Source organism: Festucalex cinctus, chromosome 10 (assembly GCF_051991245.1).
Source record: "Festucalex cinctus isolate MCC-2025b chromosome 10, RoL_Fcin_1.0, whole genome shotgun sequence".
Lineage (NCBI taxonomy): Eukaryota > Metazoa > Chordata > Actinopteri > Syngnathiformes > Syngnathidae > Festucalex > Festucalex cinctus.
The window spans coordinates 23,965,570-23,980,232 of NC_135420.1; the positions used below are offsets into that span (position 1 = coordinate 23,965,570).

General features: G+C 41.7%; 1 protein-coding gene across 6 annotated transcripts in view; it reads right to left on the minus strand.

Moving 5' to 3' along the window:
• The window catches only part of kif1aa (kinesin family member 1Aa), a 36,230-nt gene extending 23,332 nt beyond the window's left edge, over window positions 1-12,898 (minus strand). For 4 of the 6 annotated variants that reach the window (XM_077534083.1, XM_077534082.1, XM_077534081.1 and 1 more), the window contains exons 1-17: window positions 12,615-12,898; window positions 9,940-10,087; window positions 6,044-6,117; window positions 5,781-5,963; window positions 5,396-5,461; window positions 4,977-5,155; window positions 4,484-4,595; window positions 3,837-3,914; window positions 3,693-3,758; window positions 3,547-3,564; window positions 3,383-3,461; window positions 3,224-3,302; window positions 2,396-2,538; window positions 999-1,132; window positions 805-884; window positions 621-696; window positions 122-201 (exon numbers count right to left, since the gene is read on the minus strand). In XM_077534083.1, the coding sequence (XP_077390209.1) occupies window positions 122-201; window positions 621-696; window positions 805-884; window positions 999-1,132; window positions 2,396-2,538; window positions 3,224-3,302; window positions 3,383-3,461; window positions 3,547-3,564; window positions 3,693-3,758; window positions 3,837-3,914; window positions 4,484-4,595; window positions 4,977-5,155; window positions 5,396-5,461; window positions 5,781-5,963; window positions 6,044-6,117; window positions 9,940-10,045 (1,553 nt within the window). In that variant the 5' untranslated portion in view covers window positions 10,046-10,087; window positions 12,615-12,898. Of the gene's footprint in view, window positions 1-121; window positions 202-620; window positions 697-804; window positions 885-998; window positions 1,133-1,892; window positions 1,932-2,395; window positions 2,539-3,223; window positions 3,303-3,382; window positions 3,462-3,546; window positions 3,565-3,692; window positions 3,759-3,836; window positions 3,915-4,483; window positions 4,596-4,976; window positions 5,156-5,395; window positions 5,462-5,780; window positions 5,964-6,043; window positions 6,118-9,939; window positions 10,088-12,614 lie in introns of all 6 variants that reach the window. The other 2 variants (XM_077534084.1, XM_077534079.1) reach the window with 1 other exon arrangement.
• Window positions 12,899-14,663: the final 1,765 nt, after the last annotated feature.

Here is a 14,663-nt window from a genome sequence, read left to right on the forward strand (position 1 = left end):
ACTTATCCAAGTTACCCAAAGTACCGGTGCAGCGGTGCAGTAGAAATTGACCAGAACAGGCTGCTTTATCTGATAACAAGCAGCATATAGCAATATAGCTAATTAATAATAAGCATCTGACCTTGTGATTCCATCCTTAATGTAGTATAGCAAGCACTCGGACATGAGAGGGTCCTCGTTCAGGTTCACCAGATGAGGCGTCTGAGGGGGAACGTAAAACAATAAAATGAGTCTGTACAAGTCAATTTCTGTCTGCCTCTTTACGATCCCTTTATGAATTATGAACATTATGCAAACACTGCATATCACAGCGCCCACACAAAGCAATCTCATAAAGAAAAAAAACATGCAGATAGAGCGAGCTTTATCTTGTCTTCAAACCCTGTCAGGCGGTCTCGGGAGATCTCGAGATAAAACTTAATGAAGGTCAGAGACTCAAAAGCACCCGCACACTTCTCGGCTACAAACCTCGTTAGGGGAAAACAGCCCGACAGTGTCAATAAACACAGCCTGGGGCTTTCTGTGGCTGTCTGACGGCTTAAGGGGCGGATAAAGAGGCCGTTTATCCTTCAAATGTGTCAATGCACTTGGAGAAGTCATCTCAGTGGATGTCTGATTACCTTCTTGGGGGAGAAGACGCCGACTGTGCCACCGTCCTCACGCATGGCCACGCCCATTTCTGCCAGCAGGGCCTCTCTGTGGATGAAGGGCACGCCTGAGTTAGCTGCAAGATGCTAATCGCTACGTACCAAGATGTTTGCATGATGTGTGTGTTTTTGTCAGCGGCGGATAGTTGGAGCTCACCGTTCCATTCGAATGGCTTCAGTCCTTCGAAGTTTCTCTTCCCATGTCTCATTGAGCTCTGCGATGATTTTCTCAGTTTCCTGATGAAAAAAAAAAAGCAGAGTTGGAGCATTTATATATTTCCATGGAAACTGGCTTTGGGCCTGAATTTTCAAAATCAATTTTCATGTTTTCAATTCCGCCACCACAATCACCTTCAGACGCTCGATGGCTTCCTCGTTGGCCGGGCTGAACATGATGCGGTCGTGCAGACTGGCAATGGAGCCGGCGCGGCTGGAAAGGGCCGACAACGATGGCGAGGGACTCATACCCGTCATGGCATTGGTCACTGTGGGAAGCGCGAGACAGAGAAGGAGAGCAAAACTTTGATTGATAACTGGGGCCTTTACCGTTATCATTACTCTCATCGTGCGACAAACAAGCCAGGAAGCAACAACAAAAAAAGATGGAACACTGCGGCCATCAAGCTAAAAATAAACAAGCTGCAAAATGTATTTTGCTCAGACGCCAGCTCAGATAAGCGAGGATTACAGTCAACACAAATGAAATATAACAGCGAGGCCATTTCTGTGACTGATTACCAGTGCATCTCATTTCAGTACTACGGTTTTGCTGTAATTGTTTTTTTGTTGTTGTTTAATTGCTACAGCCCAACCATCAGCTGTGTCATTTCTGTGCGGAAGCACTGCCGTTTAACGTGAGCCACGTGAGGTGAGTCAGCATCGCTGACAGCGTATTCCTTAGTTATGTATCTATAAATTATTATTTAGCAATCAAAAGCCTTCGTATTTTATAGTTTGAGGTGTCACAAAGACATAAAATATTTGCATCAAAGTCACTGTTCTACTAGACATGTTTCTTTAAAAACTTTTTGGTCAGAAACCATTGATTTTAAAGAAAACATTCCACTGCTTACTAAAGGACAAAAAAAGATTTAAACAAACTTTTTCTGGTGAAAGAAGACTCTACTTTTAAAACGGCTGGCAGTGAATCAGTTAAATGTCAGATGATGGGTAAAGCACAAGTAAAGCTGGCATTTAAATGCGATGCAAAGCTGGCAGATGAGCGAGAAACCAAAAGCAACACACGTTTCAAACCCTCAATCTCAGCAGCAGACCCTCGAAATGCTTGAAGAGAGACACAGAGAGACAGAATAAGACAGGGACCTTTGGCTAAAGACCTCATTCTCCAATTCACCATTATTTACTGCCTCTAACATTATTCTACCATAGTAAAACCTAGCAGGATATCATTTCATCATTAGTGATTTTTAATGATCATATTTTTTAATGGGTTTTACAGGCAAGTCCAATTGTGGAGTTGCAGGCTAATAGAGTAGTACCATGTTGTGCCACAACATTCCGGGGCAGCACTGAGCTCTACTGGCTGTAGATGCAGCATAATTGAGAGCAAAAAGAAGAAGCAGAGAAGGTCTATGCCTATGAGAAATGTTGCATGGTATGTTTGGAAGTAATGCTCCTTGGTTAAAACAGCAGTTGTTCAAAAGTTTCCAACATATGTTCTAATTTCCATGTAGTTATAATGTCCACACAACTTCAAAGACACTAAGCCCATAAAAGTGTGCGCTCACTCTCGATGATGTCACCCAGGCCCTGGGCGAAGAGCAGGTCTTTGAGGCGGGACACCTCCTCCTTCAGCTCACGCACCAGACGGTTGTTGGGGTCCTCGTTGATGACTGCATTGCAGCGGATTTGCTTGGCGCGGTCGGCATACCTGCCATCATGAACACACATTACCACAAGTTAGGAAGATAGAGCATTTATGTCTCTCTTGGTGAATTACATTTAGCATCTTTTGACTCTCCTTTTAGATGGAGTTCCCCAGGGTTCCATTTTGGGGCACTTTTTTTGTACCTGTGGTGATGTAATTAACTTTTACTGGATTTTGACTGATTTTGCAAGGCCCACAGAATATTGCGTTCTATTGCTATAAAATCATGGAACCTACCAAAAGAAAGACTAGAGTCTCTTGTTTCATCAGGAAAAAAAGTATATTTCTATCTGTTTTTGGTTTGCAGCAATTAGCATTACAATATAGCTAAGTTTCATAATTATTCAGAAATCTGTTTAGAGCTGTGGGGAAATCAGCTTGTTTGCAACATGGCCCTGGTTGATCTCTTATACTCTGCTGCTACCTGCTGGCTGTTTTTATAATAACTACCCTTGCTTCAACTGTTCTCTAAAGTTCAGAGGTTGTATAAAAGCCTTCTGTATACTCTAGCATAAAAAAATAACATAAAAAACATATAAATACATCTTTGGGGTACTTAAAACATTTAATATAGAACATATTTATACGTTTTTGGGAGCAAATGAGTTAGAATAGCCTGGTATAATGCAGTACAAATTCATTTGGATCAGATGTGGTAAAAGTAGAGCTGTCAACATGCTGTTTTTACCTGAGTGTGCTGAGCGTCTCGTCATAGTTGATGTCCGCCGGGCTCAGTGCAGCCACCATGGCGGTGCGAGAGTTGCCACCTGACGCAAAGTGGAAACACTGCGCCATTAGCACACTTTAAATGAGAAAGGGCGCTAATGAGACGTTAGCTGATCCCTACCAAGATTCTCTCGGAGCAGCCAAGTCAGCACTGAATCGCGATAAGGAATGAAACTTTCCACTTTCTTCTTCTTTTTGTTCTGCGTGTAGGTTAAGTCTCGGTTATTACTTCCACCAGGTAACTGATGTTTAGGTAGTTAACAGAATAGCATTTACGAGGCATACCTTGTTTGTTCCAGAGTCCTGAAATGAAGCACAGTGTGAACATCAGAAACATAAACAAAAATAAACAGTTCTTGTCTCAATCCTGGTTTTGACATAGTTTTGTTTTTATTTGTACAATTAGAAGGATGTATAAGTATAATTCTTACCACTTCTGCCAAAGCGGAGATGACTTTTCCCAGCGTGGTTAGAGATTTATTGATGTTGGCTCCTTCCTGTGGCCCAGCACAGTAAGGTCAGTGTGAGTGACAATTTGAAAGTGTGAAAATTGTGGGGGGAAAAAACTGTCCTACCTTCAGCCTAGTCCCTTTGGCTCCAGTTGAATCAGCTCTCTCACTGCCGGCCAAATCCACCAAACTGATTTTACTCACCTGAAAGTTTAGGAGACTCCAATCAAGAAAGTATGAAAAGGGTTTCTTCATATCATTACAATGACTCTGACATATTGGCGCCTTTCTTGCCGTAATGTGAAGACGCAATCTTTGACAGCGATTCATGTTCCTCCAGTGGTCAACTACAATGTTGTATATGTTCATGTTTATGTTCTGGGAAGCTACACCATTTAATATACCCAGCCTGCCTCAGTTCCTATCAGATATTTTAAGTAGGATGGGTGAGTACCAATACCAGCCTTATTTTAAGCTATCGGTACCTGTATTGGCTGCACTCTAGTGATTTTACAATCAGGAACTAGAAATGAGAAATTACAGGAATAGAAAAATTCCATTAATTTAATTCAATTTTAAGGGAAAATACTATATTGGGATTTGTAGGTCATTTAAAAAATAAAAAAAATTGTGTGTGGGGGGGTGGGATTTTACATACTAGAATCTGGTATCAGTATTGGTGACTACTCAAGAGTTTATTGTATCGGTCTGAAAAAAAGTGATATCGAACATCCCTAATTTTAAGTTATGTCCACATGATGTTTCTGTGTTACCTTCTCAGAGGTGTTGTCAGTGTCAGCGTCGTGGCGTTTCTGAGTGAAGATGATGTTAAAAACGGCATGTGAGCGACTGCTGGTCTCGTTCATGTTGGTAGCGGCCACCGTCCTGTCAGGAGAAAGACAGTCTCTTCAGTTTGTCGGCAGAATTATTTAAAGTACTATTGTCCGACTGCTAACTCGGCAACTGGTGGGGAGGGTGTGCAGACAAATGGTCTATTTTGGAAAGTAATCGGCAATGGGGGCGGAGTCCGGTTAAGATGTTTGCACTGATGTATACTTCCCATTGGGGGTGTGACCTCAAGAGCCACATTAGTTCAGGGGCGTGGCCTAGTGATTGACACGTAAGCATCTGTAAGTTTTGCCTTATCATTATTTCGATTAGAAATTAAAAGTTGTCCCAAAAGAAAAATAAATAAAGCGACCAAGCGACTGCTGAAAACTCTCAAGTTGGAGCCCCTATAAGTCAAGATACGTGAGTCTGCCCTACCTGGCTTTGTTGCCAGAGTCCATCAGGTCCTGGATGTCATTGTAGGAGGTAACAGCCAACTTGGACAGGTCCTCCACGTAGGGACCCATAAGGGGATGCTCTCGAACCCGCAGGTTGCCTTTGTTCTTGGGGTTAAGCAGGTCGCGCACGCGCTCGCAGTAGATTTCCATGTAGCTCACCTACCAAGAGGCAGCAAGTCAGCACGGACATTACAGTAACAAGTTACAGTCAAAATTGTTTTTCATCGATGAATTGACATTTATTGATTAACCTGCAAAATAATTTAGATTAATCGATGATTAATATAATCCTGTAGATGCATAGTTTTATTCCTGCTTTGCTCACGCCAGAATGTCGTCATATGTGTGACATCAAAAAGCCAAGTGGATGTAAAGAAGGACAAAATGTGGGGGTCTTACCTCCACAGAGTAGGACATGCTGTTGTCTGTGTTGTCGTTGATTTTGGTAAAGAGATCTTCACACAGCTGCAAGCAAGAAAAGGACATTCATCAGGATTCCATGCAATCGTCTTCATAATGGACCTTTTTATCATGTTTGTCAAAAATAGACTAGGGTACTTCCGGGTAGCAGAATTTCGTTCCCCACAAAAATCTAAATGAATCCAGCCGAACCTGTAGGTTGAGGAGGATAAATCGAATCATTCTGCCTCAGTCAAATGACATGAAAGGGTTTGTTTACTAATGGTGTCATCGGAAATCACTTCACCTTTTCTGCCACCTGGAAGTACGTGATGTCATGGTGAAAAAGGTTTATGGATGAGTCATCATCTCTACACATGCGTACCAGCGGGATGATGCCCTGTTGATCCTTGACGTCCTGCTTGCCCATCATGGTGTAGGACTTGCCAGCGCCGGTCTGGCCGTACGCAAAGATGCAGACGTTGTAACCCTCGAAGGCGTGCAGCAGCATTTCCTCGCCGATGTCTTTGTAGACGAGCATTTGAGATGCGTAGTTCACATCCTCTGGCTGCCGGTGGCAATAAAAACATACTTGTGAATATGAACAATGTACAGCATCTAGGTGTGCTTGTGTGTATGGGAGGTTACCGTGGTGTGTGACCAGTAGGAGTAATCAAAGTTGAAGCTCTTGTTGTCTTTGGCCTGTTTGGGGTTGATGATGGCTAGAAGACAGAAGGACAAGGAGATAATATTATTATCTATACCATTTTCCTCATTAAAAAACTTGTGTTATTCATTATCATCATATTTATAGATGAACTATTGAGACTATAGATTTCAATAAAATAAAAATGCCTAGAAATATTTTTGAATATAATATGAAAATTTAAAGATACAAGCTATATATCCAGTATATATAATTATATACATATTATTGCATGTTTTTAATTGATTAAAAAAAAAATCTTAAAACATTAGTTAGAAAAAAAAAATCAAAATCAAAAAAGTGCATGACAACAGATGAAATAAACTGGGGTCAAGAAAATAACCAAGATATTTTTCCACAGCAGTAAATAATTACGCAAATAAAAATACTTGAGGGCGGCACGGTAGTCGAGTGGTTAGCACGTCCGCTTCCCAGTTCTGAGGTCTCCGGTTCGAGTCCAGGCTCGGACCTTCCTGGGTGGAGTTTGCATGTTCTCCCCGTGCCCGCGTGGGTCTTCTCCGGGTACTCCGGTCTCCTCCCACATTCCAAAGACATGCATGGCAGGTTAATTGGGCGCTCCGAATTGTCCCTAGGTGTGCGTGTGAGTGTGGATGGTTGTTCGTCTCCGTGTGCCCTGCGACTGGTTGGCAACCAGTCCAGGGTGTCCCCCGCCTACTGCCCAGAGCCAGCTGAGATAGGTGCCAGCAGCCCCCGCGACCCTTGTGAGGAATAAGCGGTCAAGAAAATGGATGGATGGATGGAAAATACTTGATCTTATTTATTACTATTTATTTTACTTAAATAAAAAAATGTTCTCTCAAATGTATCATATTTGTAATCCATTTGTATTAAATGAAAATAAATATTACATTGTTTTTGAAAAAAAATTCATGGTTGGTGAGTATTAATGAGTATTAATTCTATTTTTAGTAATTGTATTTATCAAGCATTGTATGATGAATGTGTCAGGGGAAAAAAAGGACAGGCGGAAGTCATCCAGTAAAACCGATTACTGGCCCGTCAATTTAGAAGATGAACGTCTCGTTGGAAGAAGCAACTCGCCGGCCGTTGAGGACGTGACCTAGAGCGGCGGATGTTCTAATGAGCTCGTGGGCTGACGTCAGCGACCGTCGCCGTGCCCTGCTGGTGACGCCACTCTGAGCGGTGCTATTAGCACGCCGAGCACGTCCTTCCATGTACCACGCGCACATTTCTTTTCATGAGGGCAGTGCGGGCGTGGCAGCAGCTGAGCGCTCACAACAGCAGGCACACAACCTAATGACATCCAATGCGCAAGCTAGATGTAAAAGGTAATAATAAGTACAGTAATTCTCACTTTTTAAAATTCAGCCCTTGAAGCCAGTTTCACTTGTCAATATGACATTTTGTCAGCGTTTCTATAACGGGTAGAGCCACAAAAAAAGTCTAAAGAAGCTTTGCAAGAGGAGGAAGGGAAGTCTGCCATTTTGGTTCAAAGCAGCCATTTTTCTGTAATTTGCAGGGATTCCTCAAAAGCATTTTTATCCTACGCAGTGTAGCGCCAAATACTCCCAAGGAGGTCTTAATGTCTGGTCTTATTGGTGGCTGGTATCGTGAGTGGTTGTCATTTCATATGGGCGCAGCTTGTCAGCAAACTTTTGGAAATTAGCAAAAAACAAAAAGCTTCAATAACTCAGAATCTTGAAAATCCAGGACCCCAAAGCCTTTTTCACTGAGCACCATGAAATTTGGTAGACATGTCAATCATGAACAGCCCCACAAACAAATCTCAAGAGGCCATGCCCGAAAAGACTCGAGAAGTTTGTCATTTTGGTTTAAGGGCTCCATTGGTGTTTTAAGATAGGTCGAAGGGCTCTCCAATCCAACAAGAGGCCTCTTAATGCTTCAGCTCAGTGCCTTGCATCTTAATTAATCTCAGCGTGGGAGAACCCCAAACAGCCCTACCCTAAAAAAGAAGAAAAAAAAAGAAGATGTCTGCCATTCTCCTGCCATGTGGGAAGCAGCCTGTCGACCAGCATGACAACAAAGACGACGGGAAGACAAGGAGACGTTTATGTGCCGCTGCTGTCACTCTTGCACTGCAGAAGCAATGAACTCGCTCACTTCCTCTTGCCACACACACACACACACACACACACACTCGCGCACGCACCCCTTCCCAAGACACATCCAGTCAACACGGAATGTCTATGGGCGAGTCTTTTGTGGACACCAAGCTGCATTGCAATAAACTTATCAAGTGAAACTGGGGTTTAAAACACAACAGAAAAGAACCAAACGAACCAAAGCAGACATGGTCAAACACACAACATTGTGGAGTGACTGACTACATGTCAGTGTCTACAGTGAAACAGTGAATAATGACTATTACGGAGAAATGCCAAGAAACAGAAAGAAACAGGGCAGTCCGGGTGGATTTAGTTATGTCGCGTACCTCGCTGTATCCTAAACAGGGATTCACACAACACTGTGGAGCGACCACGTGTTAACGTCTACTAAGGGGAAATAGGGAATATTATGGCAAAATACATCTCAACAACAACAAATGATGCAGACTATGCAGAACTAGAAAGTGATTGTAGTCCACTGGAACACAAACATGCACAGACATAACATTGTGGAGTGGCCATATCAGACTCTACAGGAGTCAAGACTAATTACGGAGATATTTTGAGAAACAAAAAAATAATAATAAGGCAGACTCGCCATAGTAATTAAGCCGTGTAGCTTCCCGGAATGTAAACATAGATTGCCACAACATTGTGCAGTGACAACATGCCAGCATATAGTGAAATAAAGGTACTATTATAGAAAAATACAGATAAATGACAAAAAATGACGTAGAGAACAAATAATTATTGTAGTTTCATGGAACAAAAACATGGATGACACAACATTGTGGAGTAACCACACACCAGATTCTCCTGGTAAAAGAGAGCTATAATGGGGAACAAAGCAGCCTGTATCTTCCCAGAGCATAAACATAGATGCACATAAGATTGTTGAGTGACTGCATATCACAGTTGTGTTTTTAAATGAACGTGAACTCAGCTGAGCTGAGACGCCATGTTGTCGTTTAGTCAGCCATGACGCGACAAAGGGGAGGGCAAGGGTTTAAATTAGGCCAAACGTTAAATATTTCACTAGGCTTCATCTATTATTTACGTGTGGCTTTAACTTGGCGAGCAGACCACATATCCAGTGTCTCTTCTGAAGGCAAAACTATGTGTACTATAAAGCACGTTTACGTATTGACAGCATACACAAGTCAGTCGACAAATGCGGTTTTAGGGGATCCAACTTTCAACAGCAAAATTACAGGCAATTAAATAAGTGTGTGGAGAGAAATTTATGCACTGTGGCAGGACTAAGAACCAGAAATGAATTGCCGTATGTTAAGGCATACGTCAGCTGAAAGGTGTGGCCTAAGTAACATAATATAATACAAGGAAACTTGATACACTCCTAATTTGCTTTTAACTTTTGAGATCTACATATTAATCAGTAATCTGTATTGTTTTTTCTGCCAAATATCTATCATCAGCATTAGCCTCAAAAAATCCATATCGGTCGGGCCCCATTTACCACCATATAAATACAATTGACAGAGCTATTAAACTGCATTCAAAGTAGAGCACAGACTTCTGTCAAAGACACTTTCTTGTATTTCTTTGTAGAATGACAAAAGACATTATGGAAATTCTAATGGTGAAATTTCACACCAAAAGAAATGCATGGTTGAACATCAGTACAGTACAGTTATTGGACAAAACAACATAGATGCTGTTCCATCCTGATACTACTAATTGAACTATGAGTGTGGTTGGTTACTACTCACTGGTAGTGTTTCCTGACATCTGGATGATGCATTTGCTCTCCTTGCTCATCTCCCTGGAGTTGAAAGGGCGGACTCGGACCGCCACCTTCACAGAGGCCCCCGCCATGGTGCGCTATCTTTCTTTGCCGCTTCTTGGACAACCGCAGCACTGTGGAGGGAATCGAACAGGGAATTGTGGTTAGCCAACTAGACAACTTTCTGTAATACCAGAGTTGGATAGTTACAGAATAACCGGGTTTTATGTTTTGACTCTTCGTACTAATGTAGTCATTTGCTTCACGGACTCATGTCGAGTCAGTTTGGTATCTGATTCACCAACTTGTTCCACAATCTGACTGTAAACACCACTGACTCCAGTGATTTAAGTGAATCAGATCTCTTGAGTCAGTGACCCAGCAGATGTTCTGGTGTTACAGATAAAATATGACCGTTGGGTCGGATGTTTGGAACAATAGCGGCACACGCATGTTCAGTAAAAGTGAGGGGCTGACAAAAGAAGTGCAGGCGCAGCTAAAACGTGTCCCGGGATTAGAGCTCCGCATTCCCGGACCTCACGGAACGAAACAGCCACAATGCTGTGACTCTAATGTGTGTCGGGAACAAGCGTGACTCATCCCTTCCAATCAAATTAATGACGATCCTCATCAATAGCGCTCAGAGGGCGGGCAGGATGACGCGACAACATGAAGCATTCAGGCAGGCAGACAGAGTATTGGTTACAAGTAGCTGAGTAGCTGCAAGCTAAGTTGCTAAGATGGTAGGTAGGTAACCATGCGAGTGGGACAGAAAGTGACTAGCTGATAGCTAAGTTGCTCCGTAGGTCAGTACTAAGCAACCTTTTAACCAGCGAGGTTGCTCAGTAAGTACAGTCGGTAGGTAACTAGCTAGCTAGCGCTACAAATTGGTGAGAAGCTAAGAGCTCATTTGCTAACCAGGCGCTATAGATTAGCAAAATGCTAATGATACAGACAAGCCACTACCAGTTAACTAGGTAGGTCAGAAAAGGCTTTGATACAATGGATGTAAAAACTAAAAAAGTCTACACACCCCTGTTTAAATGTAAGGTTTGAATAAATAATATTTGTGTGTGTACACACTAGGGATGTAACGATCATGTCAATATCTTTATATTGTGATATGAAAACTGCCACAATATCGTCGTCGTCATGTTTACGATATTTAAACGCTACACATCTGTTAAAAAAAGTCAGGTTGATTTCCATTTGTGCAGTTCTAGCACCGTCTGGTGGCTATTTTTTAGTTCAGTTTAATTTTCATTAGGGATGTTTTGCCCCTTCTGTGTTTAAAATCACCAATTGTCAGATGAAGAGGATTGTAATATGCTTGTGAAGCGAGTAAATCTGTGGAGAAACTCAGTGTGTGCTTGCATTAGGTGAGTAAGTGCCTCACTATTAAGTGTTATTAGAGATTGGAGGTAGTTTTTATGTATTGCTGCTATGTACAAAAGCACAATATTGTGCTTTTTTTTTTTTAGTATGAGCTCGTGTTTTTACAATATTGTGACCTTTTTTAAATATCGCCAACCTCCCCACAATATTGTGATAATCATCGTATCGTGAGCTTCATATTGTGATAATATCGTATCGTGATATTTGGATATCGTTACATCCCTAGTACACAACCTCTAAAATAATAGGGATGTGGCTGTTCAAAATTAACCAATCACATGAAGCCCATGTGTGAATGTTGACTCATCGACACTCCTGTCACCATTTAAAGTGCCTCTATTTAACCTCAAATAAAGTTCAGCTGTTCTAGTAGCGTAGTAGTCATTTTTATATCCACTGTAAGCGAGTATCTACGACGCTAAGAAGGCTGGACACTGAAACACTGGCTGGGCAAAAGTAATTGGACACCGCTTGGGTGTTTTCTTCCTAGAAGGCGTCCGCTTACTTCCCACTGTATATTGCATTTGGGTTTTATTTCGCCAAAAGGGCATCCTCCCTTGATACTGGCTGAAATGAGGTCTTCTGAGGTACGCCGTCACATCACGCTGGCATTTTTTGGCTGAGTCATCACGGTTGTTGGCTCCGTCCAAGTAGCACCCTAAACGAACATCATGTGCCACGCATTTAGGCTGTTAAGAGTGGCATCTTGTTGATGTCAGTCACTTGGCACTTAGCATAACCTCCACACACACACAAGCAAACAATGATTCAGTGAATTTTCAATACCTAAAGATGATTAAGTGTGATTTTTGTGTATTATGTGGGCTGGTAATGTAATGACAATGCAGGACACAGTCAGGGCGGTCACCGTGCTGCTCATGGTGACAAAAGGCTACACCTCATGTCACTCCCAAGATATCAAATTTGAACCACTTTGACAGAAATTACCACGATTATTTTATAACAAATAACCAGTCAACAGCATAAAAATGTCATTTGGTTTACAAATATAAATTAACCGTCAATTAATGTAATTATGTAAACGATGTTAATTCAATTTAGCCCTCTAAATTACGTTACTATTACATATACATTAATATTATATAATAACGTCTAAACACATGACAAGTGTCCCGGGGGAGGCAGTGGCTGCCTCCTCAATGGCCGCACCCTGAGCCCACGTCTTCGGTGAGATTTAAAACAATCGCAAAAACATCAAAACGTGCAAAAACGTAAAAGCAAAAATATTTATAAAATAGTACATACGTGATGTTAGCACCGTGTGTGTGCGCCTCCGTCGTGTTTTTAATTGGATCCTTTCCGCCTACGAGCAGCCTCCATCCAGACGGAAGGACTCAGTGTCCTCTATCGACCCGCGAAAGGAGGTGCCTTCTCGGTGTAGGTGGCGGCCGTTGGTGCCGCTGACAGGCGGGCTTGGGGTCTGGATGTTGGCGTCCAAAATGGTTGTGTCGGAGGAGGATGCTGTACCGAACCAAAGTGCAGTGACGTCACCGCCGAGGGAGGTAACAGCATCAATGCGGTGGTCGGAAGAGCGCGGTGGGGGGGAGAGGGGCGATAGGAGGAAGAGCGAGGAGGGAAGAGGAAGTGCACCTAGGCGATGCTTGACGTCATACCAAAAATTACAGTAGTTTTTATTCTTTTTTATGAATTTATCATATATATATATATATATATATATATATATATATATATATATATATATATATATATAAATTGCTTTTCACTAAGCTCATCATCTTATTGAGCAAAATCACTCACACATTTACCACATGAATACAATTTGTCAAATGTACGATCTTAAAGATGGACATTTATTACCGAGTGGGTCACCTACAGTAGGGCCATAATAATGATATTCCAAAAAAAAAAAAAAAAAAAGACTTGAGAGCACATCATCTATCTACCACCAATTTAGCAAACCATCTTCTAGCTACTATCAAAAAGTAGGTTAAGAGGGCCCCCTACAGCTACGTTTTTTTTTAAAAATCTAAATTATTTAGATCAGCCTTTGCCCTCCTCTAGCCAAATGTGTCGCACAGTATTTCTCTTTGTTTAGATGTCATTGTGTCAGTACAACAGGGTGGGGCAAAATAGCAGTAGACACCTTTGAAATGTAATCATGAGTAAGCATAAGTGTAATTTGTATGTCCTTACTCCGGTTTCCTCTCACATTCCAAAAACATGCATGGTAGCTTCATTGGATACTCTGAATTGTCCGTAGGTGTGAATGTGAGCGTGAGTGTATGTTTGTCTACATGTGGCCTGCGATTGGCTGGCAACCAGTTAGCTGGTAGGGTGTACAACGGGGGTATAAGCCTCTCTGAGAAGTGTATTTTTTGTCGGATTATTACCTCTGTTCCTCTGTGCACTTCTCGTTGTTTCTCGTCAAGTCAAGTTTGTTCTATGCCTCTCAATGTTATGCGAATAAAGTGTTAATACTGTTAAACTCTTATTTGTGTCTGCGTTTTTGGGATCCACCCTCAGAACATAACAGAAACAAGCAGCTAGAAGAAAACAGGCTACCCAGGCTACTAGTTAGATGAGTTGCTTGGCAAATTGCACATAGCTATATAAGAAAGAGTAGTAGTTGTTTGGATTGAGGAAAAATAGTTTATTGTACTGTTTAGTGACATTTTGAACTTGGAGAGCGAAATGTTATTGGACAGACGGACCACCCGCACACCTCCACGTTCATCACACAACCAAGAGGTGAGAAGAACAAAACACAATAAATAACACAATTTCTTACATTTTCTTAAGAGTAGCCTCACTAAAATGGCTTTTTCAAGGAAGTTTAGTTAAAGTAGAATTAAAGTACACGCACAAACGTTCAGGATGACATTTGGTGTAAATGATCACTTTTGGGACACTGTGCACATTGAAGACTATTTTCCAGCACCTTTCATGTCAGATTTCTTTAATTTGGACTTGCGGATACATTGAAGACTTAAAAGTCATTTTCATGTACCTGCTGTGCCATGCATAGCGCACACACACAAAAAATACAGTACTATGTGTCATATCTGTACATCGACTCAAAAACTAAGTTAAACCAGATTCTGAGTCCCCTCTCCACTGACTTGAGGCAGTGGGCTCACCGGAAAAACAAGGACTTGGATGATTTGGTTGTTTCTTGACTTAACTGAGTCAGTTGAATAAGTTGACTGACACTGCGGATTCAACCTGCTAATAGCTAGCTGGTTAGCTTTTGGCAACAAAAATACTTTGGCTTGGTTTGTGTTTAAATAACATTTAAGTATGGAACCATTTTTAACATCCATGTTGCTAGACTAC